This window comes from Oncorhynchus clarkii, chromosome 11 (assembly GCF_045791955.1).
Source record: "Oncorhynchus clarkii lewisi isolate Uvic-CL-2024 chromosome 11, UVic_Ocla_1.0, whole genome shotgun sequence".
Classification (NCBI taxonomy): domain Eukaryota; kingdom Metazoa; phylum Chordata; class Actinopteri; order Salmoniformes; family Salmonidae; genus Oncorhynchus; species Oncorhynchus clarkii.
In genome coordinates, this window is record NC_092157.1 from 30,668,462 (window position 1) to 30,693,855 (window position 25,394).

General features: G+C 42.9%; 1 protein-coding gene across 1 annotated transcript in view; it reads left to right on the top strand.

Moving 5' to 3' along the window:
• Nucleotides 1-25,394, top strand: part of LOC139420431 (cadherin-6-like) — a 74,048-nt gene that overhangs the window by 42,259 nt on the left and 6,395 nt on the right. The window contains exons 3-7 of the mRNA XM_071170558.1: nucleotides 8,814-9,108; nucleotides 13,819-13,938; nucleotides 17,470-17,637; nucleotides 19,227-19,414; nucleotides 23,770-24,023. Coding sequence (XP_071026659.1) covers nucleotides 8,814-9,108; nucleotides 13,819-13,938; nucleotides 17,470-17,637; nucleotides 19,227-19,414; nucleotides 23,770-24,023 — 1,025 coding nt within the window. The remainder of the gene's footprint in view (nucleotides 1-8,813; nucleotides 9,109-13,818; nucleotides 13,939-17,469; nucleotides 17,638-19,226; nucleotides 19,415-23,769; nucleotides 24,024-25,394) is intronic.

The following is a 25,394-nucleotide window of genomic DNA, read 5'->3' on the forward strand; positions in this document are numbered from 1 at the left end:
CTTTCTGTATCTGTGCCATGGAAACGCCTCGGTCTCCGGCAGCGACCTGGAGCACACATTTGCTGTGTTTGTTGATGAAGGCGATAACCCCCTGTCTGCCTAGTGTATGTGAGTGTGTGAGAGAGTGTGACAGAGAGACTCACATATGCCCTGGCCGTGAACAGAGTAACAGGCCCAAGCTCCACTAATGCAACCCCCCAAAGCTCCATCCTGTAACCTGAGAGGTAATTTATCAGATGCTCAACATGCTCTGCTCACACCTACTGTAAATGTCTGGGCCGAAATCAAAGGAAAACAACACTATGGAACACAAATCTTTTACTATCTCATCCTGGAATATACAAGGTCTGAGGTCATCTGCCTTTGACCTAAAGAGCAGGAACCCAGACTTCATCAAATAAATTGGAAACACAGACATTGCATCCTACAAGAAACATGGTATAGAGGAGACGGACCCACTGGTTGCCCTCTAGGTTACAGAGAGCTGGTAGTCCCATCCACCAAACTAACAGGGGTGTAACAGGGGTGAAACAGGGAAGAAACTCAGGAGGTATGCTAATTATGTATAGAGCAGACCTAACCCACTCTGTACTACCTATATCCCCCAATAGAATCCCCATACTTTAACGATGACAGCTTCTCCATCCTAGAGAGGGAGATCTACCATTTCTAGGCCCAGGGACATATAATGTACTAGTCTGTGGCAACCTAAATGCCAGAACTGGACAAGAACCTGACACCCTCAGCACACAGGGGGACAAACACCTACTTGGAGGTGACAGTATTCCCTCCCAAATATGCCCCCACCCGACAAAACTATGACAAAATTGGCTTTTTACCAAATTACTTTATGACAGACAACATATTCACCCTGCACATCCTAATTGACAAACAAACAAACAAACCCAAAACAAAGGCAAAGTTTTCTCATGCTTTGTTGACTTCAAGAAAGCGTTTGACTCAATGTGACATTAGGGTCTGCTATACAAATTGATGGAAAGTGGTTTTGGGGACAACATTATGAAATCAAAAGTGTGCGGTTAAATTTGGCAAAAAATACACTTTTCTTTCCACAGGGCAATGGGGTGAGACAGGGATGCAACTTAAGCCCGACACTCTTCAATATATATATAAAAGAATTGGCAAGGGCACTAGAACAGTCTGCATCATCCAGACTAACCCTGCTAGAATATGAAGTCAAATGTCTACTGTTTGCACATTACCTAGCGCTTCTGTCCCCAACCAAGGAGGTTCAACAGCAGCACCTAGATCTTCTGCACAGATTCATTCAGGCTTGGGCCCTGACAGTAAATCTCAGTAAAACAAAAATAATGGTGTTCCAAAAAAGGACCAGTTTCTTGGACCACAAATATAAATTCCATCTAAACACCGTTGCCCTAGAGCACACAAAAACTGATATATACCTCTGCCTAAACATCAGCGCCATAGATAACTTTCACAAAGCTGTGAACGATCTGAGAGACAAGGCAAGAAGGGCCTTCCATGACAACAAAAGGAACATAAAATACTTGAATCAGTTATAAAACCCATTGCCCTTTATGGTTGTGAATTCACTAAATGGGACAAACCACATTGAGACTCTGCATGCAGAATTCTGCAAAAATATCCTTTGGGTACAACGTAAAACACCAAATAATGCATGCAGAGCAGAATTAAGCCGATACCTGCTAATTATCAAAATCCAGAAAAGATGCGCTCAATTCTACAACGACCTAAAAGGAAGAGATTCCCAAACCTTCCATAACAAAGCCATCACCTACAGAGAGATGAACCTGGAGAACAGTCCCCTAAGGAAGCTGGTCCTGGGGCTCTGTTCACAAAAACAAACAGACCCCACAGAGCCCCAGGACAGCAACACAATTAGACTCAATCAAATCATGAAAAAACTAAAAGATAATTACTTGACACATTGGAAAGAATGAACAAAAAAACAGAGCAAACTAGAATGCTATTTGGCCCTAAACAGAGAGTACACAGTGGCAGAATACCTGACCGCTGTGACTGACCCAAAATTAAGGAAAGCTTTGACTATGTACAGACTCAGTGGGCATAGCCTTGCTATTGAGAAAGGTCGCCATAGGCAGACCTGACTCTCAAGAGAAGACAAGCTATGTGCATACTGCCCACAAAATGAGGCGGAAACTGAGCTAAACTGAGCTAACCTCCTGACACATATTTCCCTCAGATTACACAGACCCACAAAGAATTTGAAAACAAATCCAATTTTGATTAAACTCCTATATCTATTGGTTGAAAAACCACAGTGTGCAATCATAGCAGCAAGATTTGTGACCTTTTGCCACAAGAAAAGGGCAACCAGTGAAGAACAAACACCATTGTAAATACAACCCATATGTATGTTTATTTATTTTCCCTTTTGTACTTTAGCTAGTTGCACATCGTTACAACAGTGTATATAGACATAATATGACATTTGAAATGTCTCTATTATTTTGGAACTTGTGTGAGTGTAATATTTAATGTTCACTTTATTGTTTATTTCACTTTTGTTTATCCATTTCACTTGCTTTGGCACTTTAAACATACGTTTCCCATGCCAATAAAGCCCCTTGAATTAAATTGAGAGAGAGAGACAGAGAGACAGAAAGATTATGGAACTGTAGCAATGTGTCTCTCCTGTGTGTGCATGCATGTGTGTGGTGTGTGTCTCCTGTGCGTCCCTCTGCGTTATGGGGTGTGATGAGGTCGGGCAGTGACGAGGCTGTTGAACATCTGTCTGACAGTGTTACAGGGAGTAGGACGAGATGTCTGAATAAGATACTAGGGGCCCGTCCCAAATGGCATCCTATTCCCTATATGGTGGAATAATATAGTGCTCTGGTCAAAGTAGTGCAGTGTATAGGGCCTAGGGTGCTATTTGGGACACAGATTAGGCCAATACTCCTACACTCCTCTCTCTCGCTCTCTCTCCTATTTCCTCTCCCCTAACTGCTGTCAGTCAGAATCGTTTAAGACTTCTCTCTCCCGCTGAGTCAGCTGTGGAATCATATTATTTATCATTTCGTTGCTGTAGTTACTTTCTTTGTTCTGAATTCTGTCAGCAAGGTAATATTCAAATTAGAGGAGAAAATAAATTCAGCTGCAACGTGAGTCCAAACTTTGAAAAAGTTTATATGAATTATATGAAAGAAAAAATACACGCTTACTTGATTAATTCCCAACATGTTATTCTGAAATATATGTTTAACATTCAAGTGTTTATTTATTAAAATCTATTACAGTTTATTTTGAATTTACAATTGTTGCCAGGAAGGCTAGTTGTGTTTATATGAGTCAACTAAGTCCCTATGGGCCCTGGTCAAAATGTGTGCACTACATAGGCGATAGGTTGCCATTTGGGACATACTCAGACTATTGGCGGACACCACAGAGACATAGTGGAGTGGTAACGCGGGTGCAAGCAGTTGGTCCCGACGCCACTTGGGTAAACTGCAGCATCCACCGAGAAGCTCTTGCTGCTAAGGGAATGCCTGACAGCTTGAAATATGTTTTGGACACTACAGTGAAAATTGTTAACTTTGTTAAAGCAAGGCCCCTGAACTCCTGTGTATTTTCTGCACTATGCAATGTAATGGACAGCGACCATGTAATGCTTTTACAACACAGAAGTGCGTTGGTTACCAGGCAAAGTATTGACACATTTTTTTAAATTGAGAGACAAGCTTAAAGTTTTCTTTACTGACCATAATTTTCACTTGTCTGACCGCTTGCATGATGACGAGTTTCTCACACAACTGGCCTGTCTGGATGATGTTTTTTCTCGCCTGAATGATCTGAATCTAGAATAACAGGGACTCTCCGCAACTATATTTAATGTGCGGAACAAAATTGAGGCTATTATTAAGAAGTTGGAGCTCTTCTCTGTCTGCATTAAAAAGGGCAACACACAGGTCTTTCCATCATTTTATGATTTGTTGTGTGGAAATAAACTCAAGCTTATGGACAAATGTCAAATGTGATATAGCGAAGCACCTGAGTGAGTTGGGTGCGCAATTACACAGGTACCTTCCGAAACGGATGACACAAACAACTGGATTCGTTATCCCTTTCATGCCCTGCCTCCAGTCCACTTACTGATATCTGAACAAGAGAGCCTCCTCGAAATTGCAACAAGTGGTTTTGTGAAAATTGAATTTAATCAGAAGCCACTGACAGATTTCTGGATTGGGCTGCGCTCAGAGTATCCTGCCTTGGCAAATCACGCTGTTAAGATGCCCTTTGCAACCACATACCTATGTGAGAGCGGATTCTCGGCCCTCACTAGCATGAAAACTGAAAACAGTCACAGACTGTGTGGAAAATGATTCAAGACTGAGACTCTTTCCAATACAACCCAACATGCAGAGTTATATGCATACTTTCAAGCACACCCTTCTCATTAACCTGTGGTGAGTTATTCACAATTTTCAGTGAACACATACGGTTTTATATGTAAGATGGTTAAATATAGAGCAAAATTATTTATTATTATTACATTATTATTTGTGCCTTGGTCCTATAAGAGCTCTTTGTCACTTCCCACGAGCCGGGTTGTGACAAAAACTCACACTCATTCTTATGTTTAATAAATGTATGGCATAGTGTGTGTGTGGCAGGGTTACAATGATGGCAAAAATACAACATTTGAGAGTGCGCTGACCCTGGTGCTAGACGGGGTACACAGCTGGAGGTTGAATGTTTGAACGGGTAGGGGACTATAAAATGTTTGGGAACCACTGCTATAGAGTGATTAATCATGCTTCACCATCTGGCAGTCCGGCAGACAAATCTGTGTTTGGCGGATGCCAGGAGAACGCTACCTGCCCCAATGCATAGTGCCAACTGTAAAGTTTGGCGGAGGAGGAATAATGGTTTGGGTCTGTTTTTCAAAGTTCGGGCTAGGCCCCTTAGTTCCAGTGAAGGGAAATCTTAACGCTACAGCATACAATTACATTCTAGACAATTCTGTGCTTCCTACATTGTGGCAACAGCTTGGGGAAGGCCCTTTCCTGTTTCAGCATTACAATGCCCCCATGCACAAAGTGAGGTCCATACAGAAATGGTTTGTTTAGGTCGGTTTGGGAGAAATTGACTGGCCTGCACAGAGACCTGACCTCAACCCCATCAAACTCCTTTGGGATGAATTGGAATGACAATTGCGAGCCAGGGCTAGCCGCTCAACATCAGTGCCCGACCTCACTAATGCTCTTGTGGCTGAATGGAGATTTCCAATATCTAGTAGAAAGCCTTCCCAGAAGAGTGGAAATTGTTATAGCAGCAATTGGGGGACCAACTCCATACTAATGCCCACGATTTTGGAATGAGATGAGCAGTGTCCATATACTTTTGCTCATGTAGTCTATGTTTGTAAACTTGCCATTAAGAAGTACCATGATCATTTAGTGTCCATATAGCTGTACCGTGATATTTGCACTGTTAAGGATTCTGTAGCTGTGACTAACTGTCCTCCAATATTCCACCTGCTAAAATTCCCCTCATTCAAGTTGGGTTGTCGTCCCAGTGACTGGTTGACCATCCCTGTACACATGGATCCTATGACCTTTAAGAGATGTATTTAAAAATGTTTATTTAACCTTTATTTAACTAGGCAAGTCGGTTAAGAACAATTTCTTATTTATAATGATGGCCTAACCCGGACGACGCTGGGCCAAATTTGCGCCACACTTCCAATCACGGCTGGATGTGATACAGCCTGGATTGGGACTGCAGTGACGCCAATTGCACTGAGATGCAGTGCCTTAGACTGCCAAGCCACTCGAGATAGGGAACCATCTTTGAAAAAGAGCACGATGCCACCTTCAGTACAGAAGCAGATCCGCAGGCAGCATCATTTCGAATGCCTTCGCCTCGGTTTTACTGCTTTTAGTTATAAAAAATATATACACTGCCCCAAAAAATAAAGGGAACACTAAAATAACACATCCTAGATCTGAATGAATGAAATATTATTATTAAATACTTTTTTCTTTACATAGTTAAATGTGCTGACAACAAAATCACACAAAAATGGAGGATGTTGCAGGCAGCCAAACGTTCTCCACGGCGTCTCCAGACTCTGTCATGTCTGTCACATGTGCTCAGTGTGAACCTGCTTTCATCTTTGAAGAGCACAGTGCGCCAGTGGCGAATTTGCCAATCTTGGTGTTCTCTGGCAAATGCCATACATCCTGCACGGTGTTGGGCTGTAAGCACAACCCCCACCTGTGGACGTCGGGCCCTCATACCACCCTCATGGAGTCTGTTTCTGACCGTTTGAGCAGACACATGCACATTTGTGGCCTGCTGGAGGTCATTTTGCAGGGCTCTGGCAGTGCTCCTCCTGCTCCTCCTTGCACAAAGGCGGAGGTATCGGTCCTGCTGCTGGGTTGTTGCCCTGGACACTATGCTGACAGACACAGCAAACCTTCTTGCCACAGCTCGCATTGATGTGCCATCCTGGTTGAGCTGCACTACCTTAGCCACTTGTGTGGGTTGTAGACTCCGTCTCATGCTACCACTAGAGTGAAAGCACCGCCAGCATTCAAAAGTGACCAAACATCAGCCAGGAAGCATAGGAACTGAGAAGTGGTCTGTGGTCACCACCTGCAGAACCACTCCTTTATTGGGGGTGTCTTGCTAATTTCCTATAATATAATCAGCATTGTTGGACCGCTTTACCTTGTTTGGCCTGTAGTAGGAAGTCTAAATTTTTGTCACTCACTCACCCAACCCCTCCCAAACAGACCTCTGCCCCTCTCTCACCTAGACCCCCCCCCCCACACACACACACACAAATGTTCAACAGTTTATCTTGCAAATTTGGTTGATGTTGCCTTTCCAAACTATGGAGCTAGTGGCCGTAACACTGAAGCGTTGTCTTCATGTGCATCCCAAATGGCACCCTATTCCCTAGTGCACTACTTTTGAACATAGTGCCCCTCCTTTGCTCTATGTCATTATGAAGTGATATCACGGAGGACGGAGGAGAAAGGGCCCTGCATCTACTTCTGGAGGGCGCTTGGTGGCCATGCTCATTGCACATGTGGCTTCGCTCTTCCCCCAGTGACGCTTTAATTACATTTTCAATAGAAATTGATCAAGGGCCATTGTGAATGCACGTCTGGCTGCTGGATTGATTTCTGGGAGAGGTTTTTCTCCTAATTTGAGTAGGAGGCACCCAGATTGGGACGTAAATTAACTTCCATCATAGCGAGGGGTGGTGGAGTGGGTGACTGAAAGAGGAGGGAGACGGGAGGGGTCACAAACAGTGGCAGACAGAGAAAGACGCACGCAGGGCTGTAATGAGGCATTGCGCGCTAAAGCAGTTTGGAAGATAATGATGTTGAATAACTTTATTTTCACTCAACTGACTCTCTGACTTTTCAGATGGTTCGGCACAACAGAACCACACACATAAACAGTCAGTAGCTAGCTTCTCCCAGCTCGGTTATCATAGCTTTCATTTGCTTCCACAGCTTTGTTTTCACACAGAACACAATGAATTAGTAATATTAAGCCTTCCAGCACCTGGAATAAAAACCCATTCATATGTCATAACAAAAGAGAGGTTGCATACTGTCTTTATCCCAAATGGCTCCATTTTTCCTACTGTACTGTATTTAGGGAATAGGGTGCCATTCTGTTGCAGTGCTCCACTGACTGCACAATCTAATATACTCCTTCTGTCCAGAACCAGAAGCTAGCAAGTCACACACCACATATGGTCACACACACTCAGAGGTCACACCCACCACTCCGATAGCTCCTCAGCTGACGCACATACTGTACGCATCACACACACAGACAGATACCGTATGCCTGTGTAGGTGGAAAGATGTATTTAGTCATGTGTATGTTGATTTGCATATACTGTATGTGCACTGTGTTCTTGTGTACATGCAAACGTGTCTGCCTCTGCCCTTTACTTTCATCTGCAATTATCACCATGTCCTTGGTGGTTAAAATAAATAAGAAAGGAGGGAAGACAGCATGAGGAAAAATAGGAAAGACAAGGGTTGTGGCCCAAATGGCACCCTATTCCCTATTTATTGCATTTCCTAAGCAATGCACTATATAGGGAATAGGGTGCCTTTCGGGACGCAGACAAGCTTTTGATGAGTTCCCGGAGATAAATATGTTGAGGGGATTTGGTGGCTGAATTAAAATGTCAGCGCAAGCTAAGCTGTTGTTCATGCAGAAAGAAACAGGCCGCATCAGGAGAGACAGCAAATAGTAGAGAGGAGAGGTGTGGAGAGGAGACGGTGAGGAGAGGAGAGGAGTGTAGAGAAGAGAAGGTGAGGAGAGGAGAGGATGGAAGAGGAGAGGAGTGTAGAGGAAAGGAGGGGAGAGGAGAAGGTGAGGATAGGAGAGGTTTGAAGAGGAGAGGAGAGGATTGAAGAGGAGAGGGGAAGGAGAGGAGGGATGAAGAGGAGATGAGGAGAGAAGATCCAGTCAGAAGTGGAACGGTCATGTCATGTTTCTACAACATGTTAATAAAGGCATCTGATCTTCTCCGAGTTAGTAAATGGCGGGTTGTATGAACACACATCACTTTTGCTTCTTTGTCCTTTCGGTTTTGTACACCAGCTTCAAACAGCTGAATATACAATATTTGGGGTTATTAAAATATAGTTCACAGAGGTTTAGATTGTACAATGTTTCTTTACAGTAATTGCTTGTTTTGTCACAAACTGACATTTGGCGAGGTGATAGAATTTTAGCAACCATTTAATTACAAATATTTTTTATTGTGATCTAGTGCTACTGAGAACTGACTTCTCATCGCTCCACAGCTCCACTCAGACGGGGACCGGGGTGACGGTAGCATACGGTACGTCCTGACTGGCGACGGAGCCGGTACTCTGTTCATCATTGATGAGAACTCAGGAGATATCCACGCCACTAAGAGGCTAGACCGGGAGGAGAAGGCCTACTACACACTCCGGGCCAAAGCCGTCAACAGAATCACTAACACCTCTCTAGAGGGAGAGTCAGAGTTTATTATCAAGATCCATGACATCAACGACAATGAACCCAAGTTTACCAAGGATCCCTACTTCACACACGTACCGGAGATGTCCCCATTGGGTATGTATGAACTCCTACACCCTAACCCCTACTTCACACATGTAAAGATCTCCCCACTGGGTACGTATGAGCTTCTACATCACAAATGTACCTGAGATGTCCCCACTTGGTACAGATGTAGGATTTGAATATTTGCCCGTTTGCTATAGCAGGAAAACAATCTTGTGGCAACAGAAAATGTGAATTACTATACGGATTATAATTAATTAACATTTTTGTACGGGTTGATGCACTTTTCTTTCGAGAAAATATGTCGGAAATTTCAAATGGGAAATAACTAACTTGAAAAGCCTTTTTAAGCTGAAATACACCACAAGTTTGCATTTCTTGCTTTGCAGAAAATTCTAAGCTACAAAAGAGTGATCAAATTAAGATCCTACATCTGTATTAGCCCCTACTTCACACATGTACCACAGATGTCACCACTGGATACATAGGCTACAGAGTGCATCCCTAAATCCAAATCAACCACTTGTGCCTTGGGTGTAACTGTAACTCACAGCTTGACCGAACGTTTTTAAACAGCGCAGTTAAACTGATAGCCTGGAAATCATTATGAAAGAGGGGGATTCCATGCAGTCAGTGGTAATAATACATTCCAGTCTTGTATCTGCAATGAATAGCAGCATTAGAAGGCTTATGATGTGTGAGACACGATAGAGTTGTTACAAGCAAATGCCTATCTTATTGGATCAATGAGGGCTTTATCAATCATAATAATGAGAGGAGAGATTGAATGCGTCCCAAATGGCATTTCATTCCCTACGTACATACTGCACCCCTTTAACCAGGTCCCATAAGGCTCTGGGTCTCGGTCAAAAGTAGTGCACCACATAGGGAATATGGTGCCATTTGAGACGTAGATATTGAGTCATTAAATGAGAATGATTACAGGCCATGCACTGGTTCATTACAGCGAAACAAACAAGGTAAAGCGGTCCAACAATGCTGATTATATCAGATACTTAAGCTAATCTTTTGAATACACTGTTCAGTGTTCAATTACAACACATTAAACACGGGATGAAACAGTCTATATTTCGGTCATGTGTATGCCAATAGCTGGAATCTGCATAATCTATCCAGTTCAGTGGGTAGATGGCTGAAGATATATGACGTATACTGTGAACACGAACACACTCTCTAACACCTGCGTAAAGCCACACTCTCATCAGTACATTAGCTTTCATCATCGCTCACGTCAAAAAAAACGCAACTGATGGAAATGACGACTTAGAACGTCTAACTTTACAGAGTTAAAGAACTTTGTTCTCTCCTGGTGCTGTAAGTGTGAGTGACAGTGGTGACACAACACAGGCAGGTGACAAACCCCGTCACTCCGTTCACCACATCTAAGTAGGAAAAGCAGTTGCCTGTTGTAACAAGTGAGGTGTGATGCCACAGCCTGAAAGTGGACCTGTTGTGAACCTGCCTTTATAGTGCAATCCACTGTACATTATTTGTCTTGTGAAATCCTGACAATTCCCTCTTCAGAGAGGAGATATCATCATATCACTAAGCTTGAACATTAGTTTATTTATAAAGTAAGAGGTTGAAGAGAAAAGAAACTTCAGATGTTTGGCAGTTTGGCAGTAATGTAACGTGCCCACTTATATTCATCCTTGCAGATCTCACGTTGCTACTGAATTAGAACAAGTTTCAGTTGGTTACAATTCCCAATTCCAATCTGTAGCGCAATTCTATATTTATGTTAATTTCCATTAACTAAATTCATTCTTCTTATGCATTTAATGAGGCAACACTGGGCCCCGCCAGGCATCGTTGGAACGTACCATTTGACTAAAACTTCTCTCCTTTGTTCCCTTGGAATATCATTCTCTGCCTCTTTGATAAGGAAAATGGATCATAGCCGTTGCCTAAGTGATCATGCCAAATGTAATCATATTGTCATTGATTAAAGATTTTTACACTATTTTAGCTGAACAGCATACCAGTTACCTTAAAATCCCGATTCCATTTCATGACTTCCCTTACAAAAACAAAAACAAGACATTTGCAGTTTCACATGTGAAAATCAGATATTAATATTTGAAAATCGCATTTTCACGTTAAATAACTGTTTTCACATGTTGAGCTGAAATATTCACGTGAAAACAAAAAAGACACGTGTGCGGTCAGTTGTGTATAGTTCACGTGTATTCAATGTAGAGTTAACATGTTAACACCACCTTTTCACATGTGAGGAGAATAACATATTTTCACCTCACAGGCTGCTCGTTTGTGGCGCACACCTGTCACCAGCGTTACGCGCATTTGCCCAATTTGACACTCACCTGGAATGCATCACCTCCTTGATTACCTGCCCTATTTATGTCACTCCCTTTGGTTCCTTCCCCAGGCGCTATTGTTTCTGTTTCTGTTTCATGTCTGTGTGTTGTTTGTGTTTTGTATTATGTTACATTTATTTCTTAAAACACTCCCTGAACTTGCTTCCCGACTCTCAGCGCACCCAATACAGGAATGAGCATTTCCACGTGAAAGAGCTTCTTGTAAGAAAACCTTAACTCACATGTGGAATAGGGTTGAATATTTTCACCGTATTTGACATATGTTCAATCCCGAGAATGAATCACTTTTCTCCTGCCAAAACCGGAAGTGTCATTCAAAAGCATCATAAAGCATATAAATAAACCTATGTATGGATTAGATTTTTTTTTAAATTCAAGCCTTATGCTACCTGAGTCTGATGAGCCATACATTACATACATTTTATGAGCCCTACATTAAAGACATTTTATGAGCCCAAGCCCCCCCCCCCAAAAAAACGAATGATTGTGGCGTTATCCAATACATAGGCTATATGATATAGGCTACTGCACATTACGCACAACATAAAAACATAAAAGTCCATAGATGTAGCTAGCTAATGTATATACTTTCTTGGGTAAATAAATGAAACTAGCTCCAGTTAGCAAATACTTTTGAGTGTGAACTGTATTACTGTATTATACTGTATTATATGGACTGGAATTACACACATCGTTCAAACCATGATAAAGCAGGGAGAGCACATGTGATTCTGATGCAGCACATGCGGCCTACAAAGTAACAAGTATAGGCTAACTAATTTGATTTCTAGAAATATAAGAGCTTATTTGTATAATTAGTAGCCTGACGCATATATACATTTCATAATATTTCCCCTAATGTTATTAGCCTACCTCCTCTTTCTCTCTATTGTGGCTTCATTCCTTCCTCGCTTTCAACAGTTAAATTAAATAACTTTTGTTGTCCTAATCTTCATCATTGTAATGACATCCTTGAATAATAAAGAACTAGAATTAGAAGCAGAAGGCTTTCACTTCTCCTGACAAAGATTGAATGGTTATGGGTCTGAATAAACTAACTGCTATAGCATCGCACATTCACCCTTTCTTTCAAACTACCCGTGAGTTCTACTGGCTGCTGTATTTTACAATCAGCAAACAATAGCTTGCGTCCCTCTTTGAATAATCTATTGGTATAAGAAATGTAAAAACAAATGTTCAGCAAGCTATTCTAGTCTAGCTTTTCCTGCATGAGACTCCAAGAGCTGAGGAGCATTTTTTAAGGAGAGAGGTCACCTGAAAGAGGCGGGCCAGGACATCTATTTATAGGGCTATATAGCAATCTAGAGAAGGATGATCTATTTTGGATGCAATTTGAATGGAGTTGATGGAGAGAGAGAAAGACTGCGAGAGTGCGCTCACGCGTGCACGGATTTAAAGCAACGATATCCGAGTGATAGGCTGATTTTAAATAGTCTGCAGCTGCAATAAAACATCTTTACAATTCAAAAATAAGGTGACCCCCCCACCCCGAAAGCCAGATGGAGATGTGTGAATGAGACGCACATTCAGTCTTTATTACTGTAGCATAGACTATGCTGCAGCAAATGTAGGCCTACCTGTCACAAGAAAAAAAGTTACCATGATGAGATGATACTGTAGTTCTACATGCATTGTGAACTGTGCTCCATCCCGAGATGGGCTGTCTGTCCCCACCCTGAGTGTTGATGATTCATCAAGCAGAGGCCATAGAGAAGCCAGATTTAGATATGTTATATCATTTAACAGTTCCATTTCACACCATGCTGTTCATATAAATAATTTATCATAATTTACCGGTTTCTCGCAGTTATTTATCCATGCAAAAGGGAGTGGTTTTGGGCGGATAAATCCCGGTTAATCTCGGTAACCGGGTTGCTGCCATTCAACCCTAATGTGGAATTGCACTTTCACATGTGAAAAACATTCAAAATGTTTTCTCTTGTAGATTCATGGTATCACTTTGAAAAATCGCATTCCCATGTTGTCACATTTATTACACATGAGATCATTGATTTCATATGTAGTTTCATATTATCACATGTTGATTTTACATGTTGTCACATGTTATCACATTAACTTCACATAAGATCACATTAAATTTCTTAGGTTTTCCCGTAAGGGCATATTCCTTAGATAGTGCACTTATTTTGACCAGAGCCATATGGTCAAAAGTAATGAACTATAAAGGGAATATGGTGAAATTTGTGACACGGACATACATATACTTCAGTTCAGTCCAGTTCACTTTATTGGCCTTATTCAGGAAGTTGTCTTGTGCTATTGAGAGCGTTCCCCAACACCCCTAGACTCCATTTCATGTGTATAACTTTGCTCACCAAGTCACTCTCTTTCTTCTTCTCCTCCCTCCTTCCTTCCCCAGGCACAGTGGTGATGCAGGTGACCGCTACAGACGCTGACGACGCCACGTATGGTAACAGTGCCAGGGTGGTCTACAGCATCCTACAGGGACAGCCATACTTCTCTGTAGATCCCAACACAGGTCAGTGTAAACAGGCACCCCATCTTTCTTCTTCTTCTATAGACAGAAAGGAGAGGTAGGGTCAATTACAATGCAAATACAGAGTTCTATAATAATTACCTTCTATAGTCTATCGGTGGCTTGAGGGAGCAAATGTTCCCAGAGAGTCAACCGGGAACAGCACACACAAGGTGCCACTTTCCTGTCTTACTGATGTTTCATCTTGCACCCGAATGCAACCTAAAGTCCTACTGAGAGTGAACCAGGTTGCGAAAAGTGCACTACCCGTCATTACCACGGAGACTGTGTGTGTGTGAGTGTGCGTGCAACATGACCATTAACTCCCATGTCAGACTGAAGCGACATGACAGAAAAGAAGGGCAGAACCTCTGCCAACCACCGCCTTTCAATCCCATGGCTCAGCCATCACTGCTAGATTTAATAATGTGTCATGTGTGCTTTGGAATGGACCCTGGTGTTTTGTTTGCTTAAACAAAAGGGAAATTGCAACAAAAAAATCTATTTGCAGATTAGTGCAGGGCTTCACATTAATATGGTTTATCCCAGATGTGCCATGTAAGCTGACACCCCCCCCTACACAAAGGCAGGCTTGGACAACAGCATGAATCTCTCTCTCTCTCTGTATGTCTTCCCCTGTTTGGTTGTGTGGAGTGAGAGAAAGAGAGAGAATAGACAGAGAGTGAGAAAAATAACAAGTAGAGCGAGGGAGAATGAGAGAGAGAAGAAAGATAAAAATAGATAGGGAAGAGAGATGCATTCAGAGACTGTGTATTGGTGTACACATGCACACAATATATTGTAACTCTATATTGAATACACGTGCGTATTTTCCCCCTCAGCACTACTTGAAGGGACTAGCATGTTTTTCAGGAGCGAGTCGCTGGCGGTCCTTCAGCGAGTAAGATTGTGCTTTGTTAGGAAAAACGAACGCTGCTGCGTCATCTCTCAGCGCTTCACACACACACGCACCTTTGTGCCTTACTCCTCTCCTGCTGCCACATCCTATGTGATAAAAGAGCAGGATGAGAGTTGTAGAGCCCTGCATTCACTGTGCATTTCACCGATGCTGCTTAGATCTCGGTTTGAGTGATGTGCTGCATCAGCCCTTGCATCGCCTATTGTTTGATATTCAACAAATTTCCTCTTTGGAAAAAGAGATTGGATCCCGTGAACTCTGTCGATGCAATTGATTTAGTGTTTTTTTACTTCTATTTCTGTATTTTACTGTAACAGTCTCTGTAGTTTTGATGCTTCAAATGGATGACAAAAGCCACGGCAGCTCAATATCTGACAGACAGGAGGAGAAGAAGGCAGAGCGCTGCTTTTAATATGTACAGTTGAAGTTGGAAGTTTACATACACTTAGGTTGGAGTCATTAAAACTTGTTTTTCAACCACTCCACGAATTTCTTGTTAACAAAATATCGTTTTGGCAAGTCGGTTAGGAGATCTACTTTGTGCATGACACAATTCATTTTTCCAACAATTGTTTACAGACAATTCCAGTGGGTCAGAAGTTTACATGAACTAAGTTTGCTGTGCTTTTAAACAGCTTGGAAAATTACAGAAAATGGTGTCATGGCTTTAGAAGCTTCTGATAGGCTAATTGACATACTTTGAGTAAATTGGAGGTGTACCTGTGGATGTATTTCAAAGCCTACCTTCAAACTCAGTGCCTGTTTGCTTGACATCATGGGAAAATCAAAAGAAATCAGCCAAGACCTCAGAAAAAAATGGTAGAAGTCTGGTTCATCCTTCGGAGCAATTTCCAAATGCCCGATGGTACCACGTTCATCTGTGCAAACAATAGTACGCAAGTATAAACACCATGGGACCACGCAGACGTCATACCGCTCAAGAAGGAGACGCGTTCTGTCTCCTATATATAAACGTACTCCGGTGTGAAAAGTGCAATCGATCCAATAACAACAGCAAAGGACCTTGTGAAAATGCTGGATGAAACAGGTACAAAAGTATCTACATCCACAGTAAAACGAGTCCTATATAGACATAACCTGAATGGCCGCTCAGCAAGGAAGAAGCCACTGCTCCAAAACCGCCATAAAGAAAGCCAAACTATGGTTTGTAACTGCACATGGGGACAAAGATCGTACGTTTTGGAGAAATGTCCTCTGGTCTGATGAAACAAAATAGAACTGTTTGGCCATAATGACCATCGTTACGTTTGGAGGAAAAAGGGGGACTCTTGTAAGCCGAAGAACACCATCCCAACCGTGAAGCACGGGAGTGGCAGGACAATTATGTGGATATATTGAAGCAACTCAAGTCATCAGTTGAAGTTTGGTCGCAAATGGACAATGACCCCAAGCATACTTCCAAAGTTGTGTCAAGATGGCTTAAGGACAACAAAGTCAAGGTATTGGAGTGCTAATAACAAAGCCCTGACCTCAATCCTATAGAAAATGTGTGGGCAGAACTGAAAAAGCGTGTGCGAGCAAGGAGGCCTACAAACCTGACTCAGTTACACCAGCACTGTCAGGAGGAATGGGCCAAAATTCACCCAACTTAATATGGGAAGCTTGTGGAAGGCTACTTGAAACGATTGACCCAAGTTAAACAATTTAAAGGCAATGCTACCAAATACTAATTGAGTGTATGTGACCCACTTCTGACCCACTGGGAATGTGATGAAAGAAATAAAAGCTGAAATAAATAATTATCTTTACTGATATTCTGACATTTCACATCCTTAAAAAAAAATGGCGATCCTAACTGATTTAAGACAGGGACTTTTTACTAGGATTAAATGTCAGGAATTGTGAAACTAAGTTTAAATGTATTTGGCTAAGGTGTATCGAAACTTCAGACTTCAACTGTAGTCAATTAGAGCTTCACTGAACCTCTGTCCTGACTGATAAACCAGAGATATATATTTTTTATGTGTATATGGAACACAACTGTACCAGAGAGAGACAGAGCATCTATATTCACCTCAATGTCTTTGTGTCTGAGCTCTAAAGAAATGTGCAAAAGTTATATTTTGTGCATCATACACTGTGACATCATACACTCTGCATGCATACATACATAACAGTGATGCAGTGATAAAAAAAAACAGTGTGTGAGGGCTGACCGCCGTTCGAGGTGAGTAATGCTCCCTATACCTTCAGTGCATTTTCTCGCAAAAGGTGGGTAAAATGCTTGCACAAAATAACTGTTAAACTGCATATACGTGTGTTTACCCTACACTACACGACTGATGCATACATTATATTTAGTCATTTAGCAGACACGTTTATCCAGAGCGACTTACAGTTAGTTATTCATCTTAAGATAGCTAGGTAAAGGCAATCATATATCACAGTCATAGTAAGTAAAAATGTTCCTCAATAAAACAGCTATCAGCAAAGTCAGTGCTATAAAGAAAAGACAAGTGTACTGTAAGTGTTAGTGCAAGAAAGGCATGAGTGCTATTTGGTTATTATTAATTTAAATATATTCTTACGGAACACTGATATATGAAGAAATGTATGTATCAAAAGTATCTAATCTCTCTGTCTTTTTCTTACAGGTGTGATCAAGACAGCCCTGCCAAACATGGACAGGGAGACGAAGGAGAACTATGTCGTTGTGATCCAGGCTAAAGACATGGCTGGCCAGATGGGGGGACTATCAGGGACCACCACAGTCAGCATCACCCTGTCTGATGTCAATGACAACCCACCACGCTTCCCCAAGAGTGAGTATAGTGCACACATATACAGACAGATGTGCACACACACACACACACACACACACACACACACACACACACACACACACAAAATCAAACCTAGTTCACCATACAGAAGGCTCGTGCCAAACAGGCAGCCTCCATCTGGTGTCAATTTCAAAATTAATGTGGATTGGTACTGCGATGCTGCAGCTGCGGTGTGTGTGTGCATGTACGACTGCAGCGCTCTCTGGAAGGCTGGGTATAATTAAATGTAAAGCCATATGACAGAGGGAAGGGTCCTGCACAGTGCATCAGATCAGCCTGGTAATCCCTATTAAATGAAAAGAGTACTCTGTGGGTTTTTATCTCTTTCTCGCTCTCTTTTTATCTCCTTCTAACTATCACTTTTTTTTCTCTCCCTTGCTGTTATTCCAGATCCTCTCGCTCAGTCTTTCTCTTTCCAATGCGCTCAATGTCACTGTGTGTGGCTCCGCTAATGTCCTTTGTTTCTATTTTTCTTTTCAGTGTTTCTTTTGCCAACCATCTTTCTCTCCTTCACCCCCTCTATGTCCTCTCACACGCTGTGTCTTGTCCCCCTCTCTCCTCTCTCTCCCTTGCTCTTTCCCTCTCTGTTGCATCTGGCGAATTGCAAATATATCAGATTGACAGATTACTGGTGTCATTCTGTTTCCCCTCAATAACAGCACTGTGTCTGTGTGTGTGTTACGCACACAAGCCAAACAGCTCTTCACATGACAAAATGCACACAACCGTAGAAACCCTACCTCCATTTATCACCCTCCCCAACAGGGAGACAAACACTGTCACTGCACCTCACCTCAATGGACAGGACAGGGAGGGAGGGTGGGAGGGACGGGGGAGGGGAGGAGGGGAAGGAGGGAGAGAGAGAGAGGTAGGGGGTAGAGATGGATAGAAAGTAAATGAAGGTGAGACGGGAGGAATAAATAGAGGGATGGAAGGAGGGATGAAGGGAGGGGCCAGGGAGAAAGAGAGAGTGAGAGCAAGTGGATATTGTAATGGGACACCCGGAGGAGGCAGAGTGTCAGGCAGCGATATCATTGTTGTCTGCAAGACTGATGCTTCCTCCTCTCAACCCAATGCTAAATACCTGTTAGCCTGGGAAACCTCTCCATAGTGGTGTGTGTGTGTTTCCATGCCTGTGTGTGTGTGCGTATGCTCGTGGACACGCCTGCCTGCGTATGTGTGTGCGTGAGACAGAGACCTGCCGACTCAGGCGTTGCCAGAATGCTGTCAGGGTGTTTTATGAGGGTGTCAGTAGTGTTTGTCTCTGCAGCCTGTGTGTATATCACTTCCATCCCTTTGCAGACCAAGCCAGCTATTTATTTAAGCATATGAGATACAGTGAGGTGCTTTAGCTAGCAGACAGGGAAGCATTCATTTATCTGGCACAAACCAGGAAATCACCCGTTAAAAATAACAATGTATGTGCCAATATATTCACGTTGAACAAATGATACATGTTTGACTAATGTAGGCTTTTAAGATGGATTCAAATGTTTGAATTAATGGGTTGATCCAGGTGTTACAGAATAACAACAGCTAATGTGTGTGTGTCCGTGTCTTTCCTCCAGGTCTGTATGAGGTCAAAGCTCCAGAGTTGTCAGAGCCCGGCTCGACGGTGGCCGTGCTGCGAGCTACAGACGCTGACATCGGCAGGAACGCTGAGATGAACTACCGAATCACCAGCAGTGACGGCCCAGCCATGTTCGACATTTCAACCAATAGGAGCACACAGGAGGGTGTCATCACCCTCAGGAAGGTCAGTGATTGGCTGGATTCCTAATCTACCACTAGCCCATATCCCTGGTCCTTATTCCCCTAATTCCTAGGACACTCCTTCAGTATGGCTGGATTCCCAATCACTCCTAGCGCTCTATTTCAATAAACCTAACGCAATGGTAAATCTAAGGGCTGGTGGTAAGCGCTTTAGGTTCCGGGGTGTGTCAGAAATATTGTTTCTATTTTCACAACCAATTATGGGCGCAGTTCCTGGCGGTGGCGAGAAAGTGCTGGGTTTTGATGATTAAACAATTTGTAATGTGGTCGCTTCAAATTGTTTATTTACAGTTTTTCATGTATTGTATTGTCATCAAATCCAATTTGAATGTTGTCCGCTATAGCCTAGTTCGTTAAATAGCCTGCCCCATATTTGCAAAATATGTTGAACATGTTTGCGGTTTACATTATTCTAATTGCATTGCTTCAAAAAGAAAATACACTACATGACCTGCTCATCGGACATCTCATTTCAAAATCATGGGCATTAATATGGAGTTGGTCCCCACTTTGCTACTAGAACAGCCTCCACTCTTCTGGGAAGGCTTTCCACTAGATGTTGTAACATTGCTGCGAGGACATTGCCTCCATTCAGCCACAAGAGCATTAGTGAGGTCGGGCACTGATGTTGGGTGATGTCAACGATTGGGTGAAGAGATGGAGCAGAGTCAGGCGCAGGACACAGGTTATGAGCAACACAACTGAGTTTACTCAAAAAGTCTTGCAAAATTCCAAATAGGAACATACATACACACTAGTACAATCAACAACCACTAAAGACACCAACAATCACGGACAGAACAGAAATGTATGCCAGAGGGTTAAATAAGGAACATGATATGGGAATTGAAACACTCCATCAGTCTTCCAATCCTTTGAAGTTGTGACAGGTGATTAGTTCTGGCTCGCAGTCAGTCTTCCAATTCATCCCAAAGGTGTTCGATGGGATTGAGGTCAGGCCTCTGTACAGACCAGTCAAGTTCTTCCACACCGATCTCAACAAATCCTTTCTGTATGAACCTTGCTTTGTGCAAGGGGGCATTGTCATGCTGAAACAGGAAAGGGCCTTCCTCAAACTGTTGCCTCAAAGTTGGAAGCACATAATCGTCTAGACTGCCATTGTATGCTGTAGCGTTAAGGTTTCCTTTCACTGGAACTAAGGGGCCTAGCCAGAACCATGAAAAACAGCCCCAGACAATTATTCCTCCTAGGTAGCATTCTCCTGGGTTCCTCCAAACCCAGATTCGTCTGTAGGACTGACAGATTGTGAAGTGCAATTCATCACTCCAGAGAACAAGTTTCTATTGCTCCAGATTCCAAACGCGGCGAGATTTACACCACTCCAGCCAAGGTTTGATATTGCACATGGTGATCTTAGGCTTGTGTGTGGCTGCTTGGCCATGGAAACCCATTTCATAAAGCTCCCGACGAACAGTTCTTGTGCTGAAATTGTTTCCAGAGGCAGTTTAAGACTCTGTAGTGAGTGTTGCAACCGAGGACAGGCAATTTTTATGCGCTTCAAAAGTCACTGAGCTCTTCAACCATTCTACTGTCAATGTTTGTCTATGGAGATTGCATGGCTGTGTGCTCGATTTCCCCCCCCCCCCACCTGTCATCAACAGGTGTGGCTGAAATAACCGAATCCACTCATTTGAAGGGGTTTCCACATACGTTTGTATATATAGTGTACATTAAACATAGGCTATAGTATTCACACTGATATAGGGGCTGGGCCTACTGTAAATTGCAGTCTGTGGACATGCCAAACGTCGTCAATAAGCAAGATTAAATTCACTAGGCTGTTGATAAGGTCTAAAATACAGTTTATAATTCGAATCAAATTCTAATAAAAAGAATTGCTGTTGAACCAGCCTTCGTTATAGCAGGCCTAGGGTAAGGGTAGTCTACGGAGGGCTTGGGTTTTGAACATATGACATGGAAAACAAGCAATTGTTACATGAAATTAACTTATGAGGTTCACCGCTATTCACCACTCTCGTTTCATGATGGGCATGGACAGATGTAGCCTAACTTTGTTGCTAATTTAAAAAAAGAATGAGCTTGGATAGGCTGGATGGGCTGAATAGGCTGTGTTTCCCCTGTCAAAATTGATGCCATAACAAACGCGTTACTGCTTAAACCAACTTTCGGTTTGTCTTAAATATCCCTACCAATTTACATAGCAGGTTAGGTGAATTGGGTTAAGTTTAGAATAAGGGTTAGAGGAACGGGAGGCTAAAATGCTACAGTTGTTCCAGATGTAACTCGGACACGCACCCTTTGGATTGCTCGACGGTCGTGAATTACAACCACCCATCCTACCCGACCAACGTCCTGTCTAAAGTAACTAGACCATTATGTGTGCATAATACTTCTTGTAGGTGCTCAGAAATACTTAAAGTATGTTTCGTTTGGCTCTGAGGCCGTCTCCCTAGAACCTAGTTAGTAATTGCACAAGTGCTAGTTAACAACCCCATTCAAACCGCACGTAGATACAACAATTGTATCCTCAAGTTCATCTGACTTGGGGAAGTAGATAAAATGCCAAAATCCCGAGGTATCCCTTTAACTGCTTTACCTTGCCTTTTGGATGGTTGGATTTTTTTTTCTCCATATTGCTTACACTTATCCAGTCATGTCAGATTGTACATACCATACACATGTTCAGCTAGGATGAAATGATACTAGGTATGGATTTCACCTGCACCAGCCAGTGGTACTGAGTTGTAGTATGTTTTGATGTATTACAAATAATCGGATCGTTGCTTTTTCAAGAACCCCCTCCACCAACGTGGCTTGAAATCGATCACTTAACTTCCATCAGGTCATCATTGAGTGGAGGAAGATGTAATTGCCTTCTGCTGATGTTACTCTTGTAATGATATTGGAAGGGATCTAAGCTCTCTCTCTATCTCTGTGCGTGTGGTGTGTGTGTGTGGGTGTGTGTGTACAGGGTCTGGTCTACATCTGAACCTACTCTAATTAAATGGCTTGTCTAGTTAAAGGGCATTTCCTGCACCACTGTCCCCAAACAACACATGTTCATGTTGACATCATCAAACCCCTGTCTAGAGAACAGGAGAAAATAAATCAACGACTTAGAATATGAAGGGTCATATCAAATTACTGTATTTGATTGATATCAAGCGCTGTAGAGACGGTGCTCAGTTGAAAGCTCAATGAAAAACCTGCACGGCTGCACACACACACACACCCTTCTCTTGTTAAATGACAGGAGGCCTGGATTTTGTTAGTAGCTACCTCACAACCAGAAACACACGTCAGACATGTTCTCTCCAGACAGCATTAGTGTGGCCTTAAAGGTCACACTTTACGAGTGCACACTCCTTCCTCCTGAAGTGTGCACTCATAAACTACTCCCTACAAGTTTAAAATAGTTGAATTGGTGTATGCATTAGCGAGATGGGTGTTTCCATATACCAGTCATTTCTTTTGAAGAAAGAAGAGATTATTGGGATGCACACAGAGAGAGGAGAGAATAGATGTTTAAAGGGGGTCTGAACTCGCCTGGCTTTTTCGCCTCATTAAGAAATACAATTTCTGAAACACGAATTGCATCTTAGGGGTGTGGTTTGATATGGGTGTGTTATGCTCGCTATATCGTATTTTTTGTTTGTTCCTCTTCACTCACTGTAGCTGAGATATCCCCAACCTGCGACCGTGCCAGGACTTTGGCCAAAGGAATAAATTGTGTTTGTGATGCTAATATTAGCTCACAAATGTTGTAAGAAACTCAAACCATTTCTTGTTCTTTCAAAATAGCATTGGCGACGATGTCTTGTACCTTTTGTTGTCTCATGTAAACAAGTCTGAGGCACTGCGTGCTAATGGATAGTTCTGCTGTCTGTAAAGAAATGGGCAGGCTTTATTTAGGTTGATTCCCCTGCTATGATTGTTTAGCGCACAGCTGTTTTCCCATTCACCCTTATTGCATGCTCTGATCATTCAGATGGGTGCTGCCAGCTGTTCCATGTTACTGGGCATAATTGTGGACATGACTGAAATCCAAACCCTCAATATACAAGGACACTGGATTTCTTAAATCACACAAATCTCTGTTTTGGAAAATACTGAAAATACTCACACTGAATTCATTCAATTGTTGATGATGTGTGTGTTGTTTGACGTATGTGTGTCTGTATCTTGCTGTGTGTGTGTCTGTGTGTGTATTGCTTAGACGAGAAAAGTGTTGCATGTCACAGGATGTGTGTGAGTGAGAGAGAAGGAAAGTCAAACAACAACGTGCTAACTGGTGTGTGAGTGAGTGTGTGTGTGTGTGTGAGAGAGTTGTTAACCCTCTTCTCTCGCTCTCCTCAGCCTCTGGACTTTGAGAGGAAGCGGTCGTACACTCTAAGGATCCAGGTGGAGAACTCCAACCCTGACCCACGGTTCCTGCGCTACACGGCGACCACGGACGAGGCGACGGTCAAGTTGATCGTGGAGGATGTGGACGAGCCGCCGGTGTTCGACCGGGTCAGCTACGTCATGGAGGTCAAAGAGGACTCAGCCGTAGGCACCATCATCGGATCGGTCAGTGCCACAGACCCAGACAGCAGCCGCAGCCCTGTCAGGTACTACACACGTGCACAGTGCCTGAGACACCTACTAGTGGTCAGCAGACCTGGGTCAACATATTATTTACTTTCTTTCAAATATTTTACTGTATTTCAGCTAAAATTACACCTTGAACAACTCCTGCCAGTATCAGCGCTTTCCTCAATCACAGTGCAGTGATCACAGAGAAGTGTTATCCTGGAGTGCCTGCTGAAGCTAGAGCTCTTTATTACTGGTGTCAAATATGGCATCATTCGTTTTTATCAGCGCTCATCAGGAAGGCTGTGCTTTGTAGCATTTAGAGAGTAGGGTGACGAGACGAGGGTAGGGGAAGAGATGAGAAGTTAGGAAAGGAGAGGGGATAAGAAGCAAGGAGAGGGAATGAGAAGAGGAGAGAGGAGGGGACGAGAGTAGAACACACACGCACACACTTTTATCTGGTGTAATTAATCAGGGGAGGGGCCAGGCCCAGCCAACTGAATTATTGAGAATATTAGAAAGGCAGTTGGCACCCCAACAGGACAGATTTAACGAGTTTAGACTTGCTGTCAGAAGCAAGAGGAGCAGAGAGAGAGTGAGTGTGTGGTGTGGTGTATGTGTGTTGAGGTAAAAAGTCTAAAACTGTTTGTGCTGGTAAACAAACAAAAAATACTGTCTGAGGAAGGGTAGAGGATTAGAGAGTAGACGGAGAGGGGAGATAGGGAGAAAGGAGATGGGGGTAGGGGTGCGGTGGTGCATGGTACCTGAGAGATCTGGTTCACGCCCCCCCCCCCCCCCCCCCTCCCCCGGGGGTCTGCCTCTCCCCTCCACTTCCCTGCTCTCTTCCATATCTACGTTTGTGTCCCAAATGGCACCCTATTCCCTATATAGCACTATGAGCCCTGGACAAAAGTGGTGCACTATATAGCGAATAGGGTGCATTTGGGACGCAGCCCTACATCCACTACTCTATTAATCAAACTGATGTATCACACTAGTCCTCAGGAAGTGAAGAAAAACAACACTACTAGATAACCTGTGTGTGTTTATGCATTTGTGTGCGTGCGTGTTTGTGTGTGCATGCATTCGCGCGTGTGTGTTTTTTGCGAGTGTATCTCCAAACAGCCATTAGGACCACTACACCATGATAGCACAGATAAACATTTTGGAGTCACTTTTTTTTTTAGCGGAACGACCAGACCACAACTGTCAGTCATCCAAATTGCTTTCAAATTGGATGATACTGTATGCAGCAGTATGATGTATTGTTGTGATACTCCTCCACTGGGTTTCAGTGAAATAAAGCAAGGACATTTATACTTGTTTGTTTTGTGCAGATACAGGTACCTGATAGAACAGGGTGCAGACAAAGACAGGGGGCATAATATTCCCGTGAATATTTGCTGTGA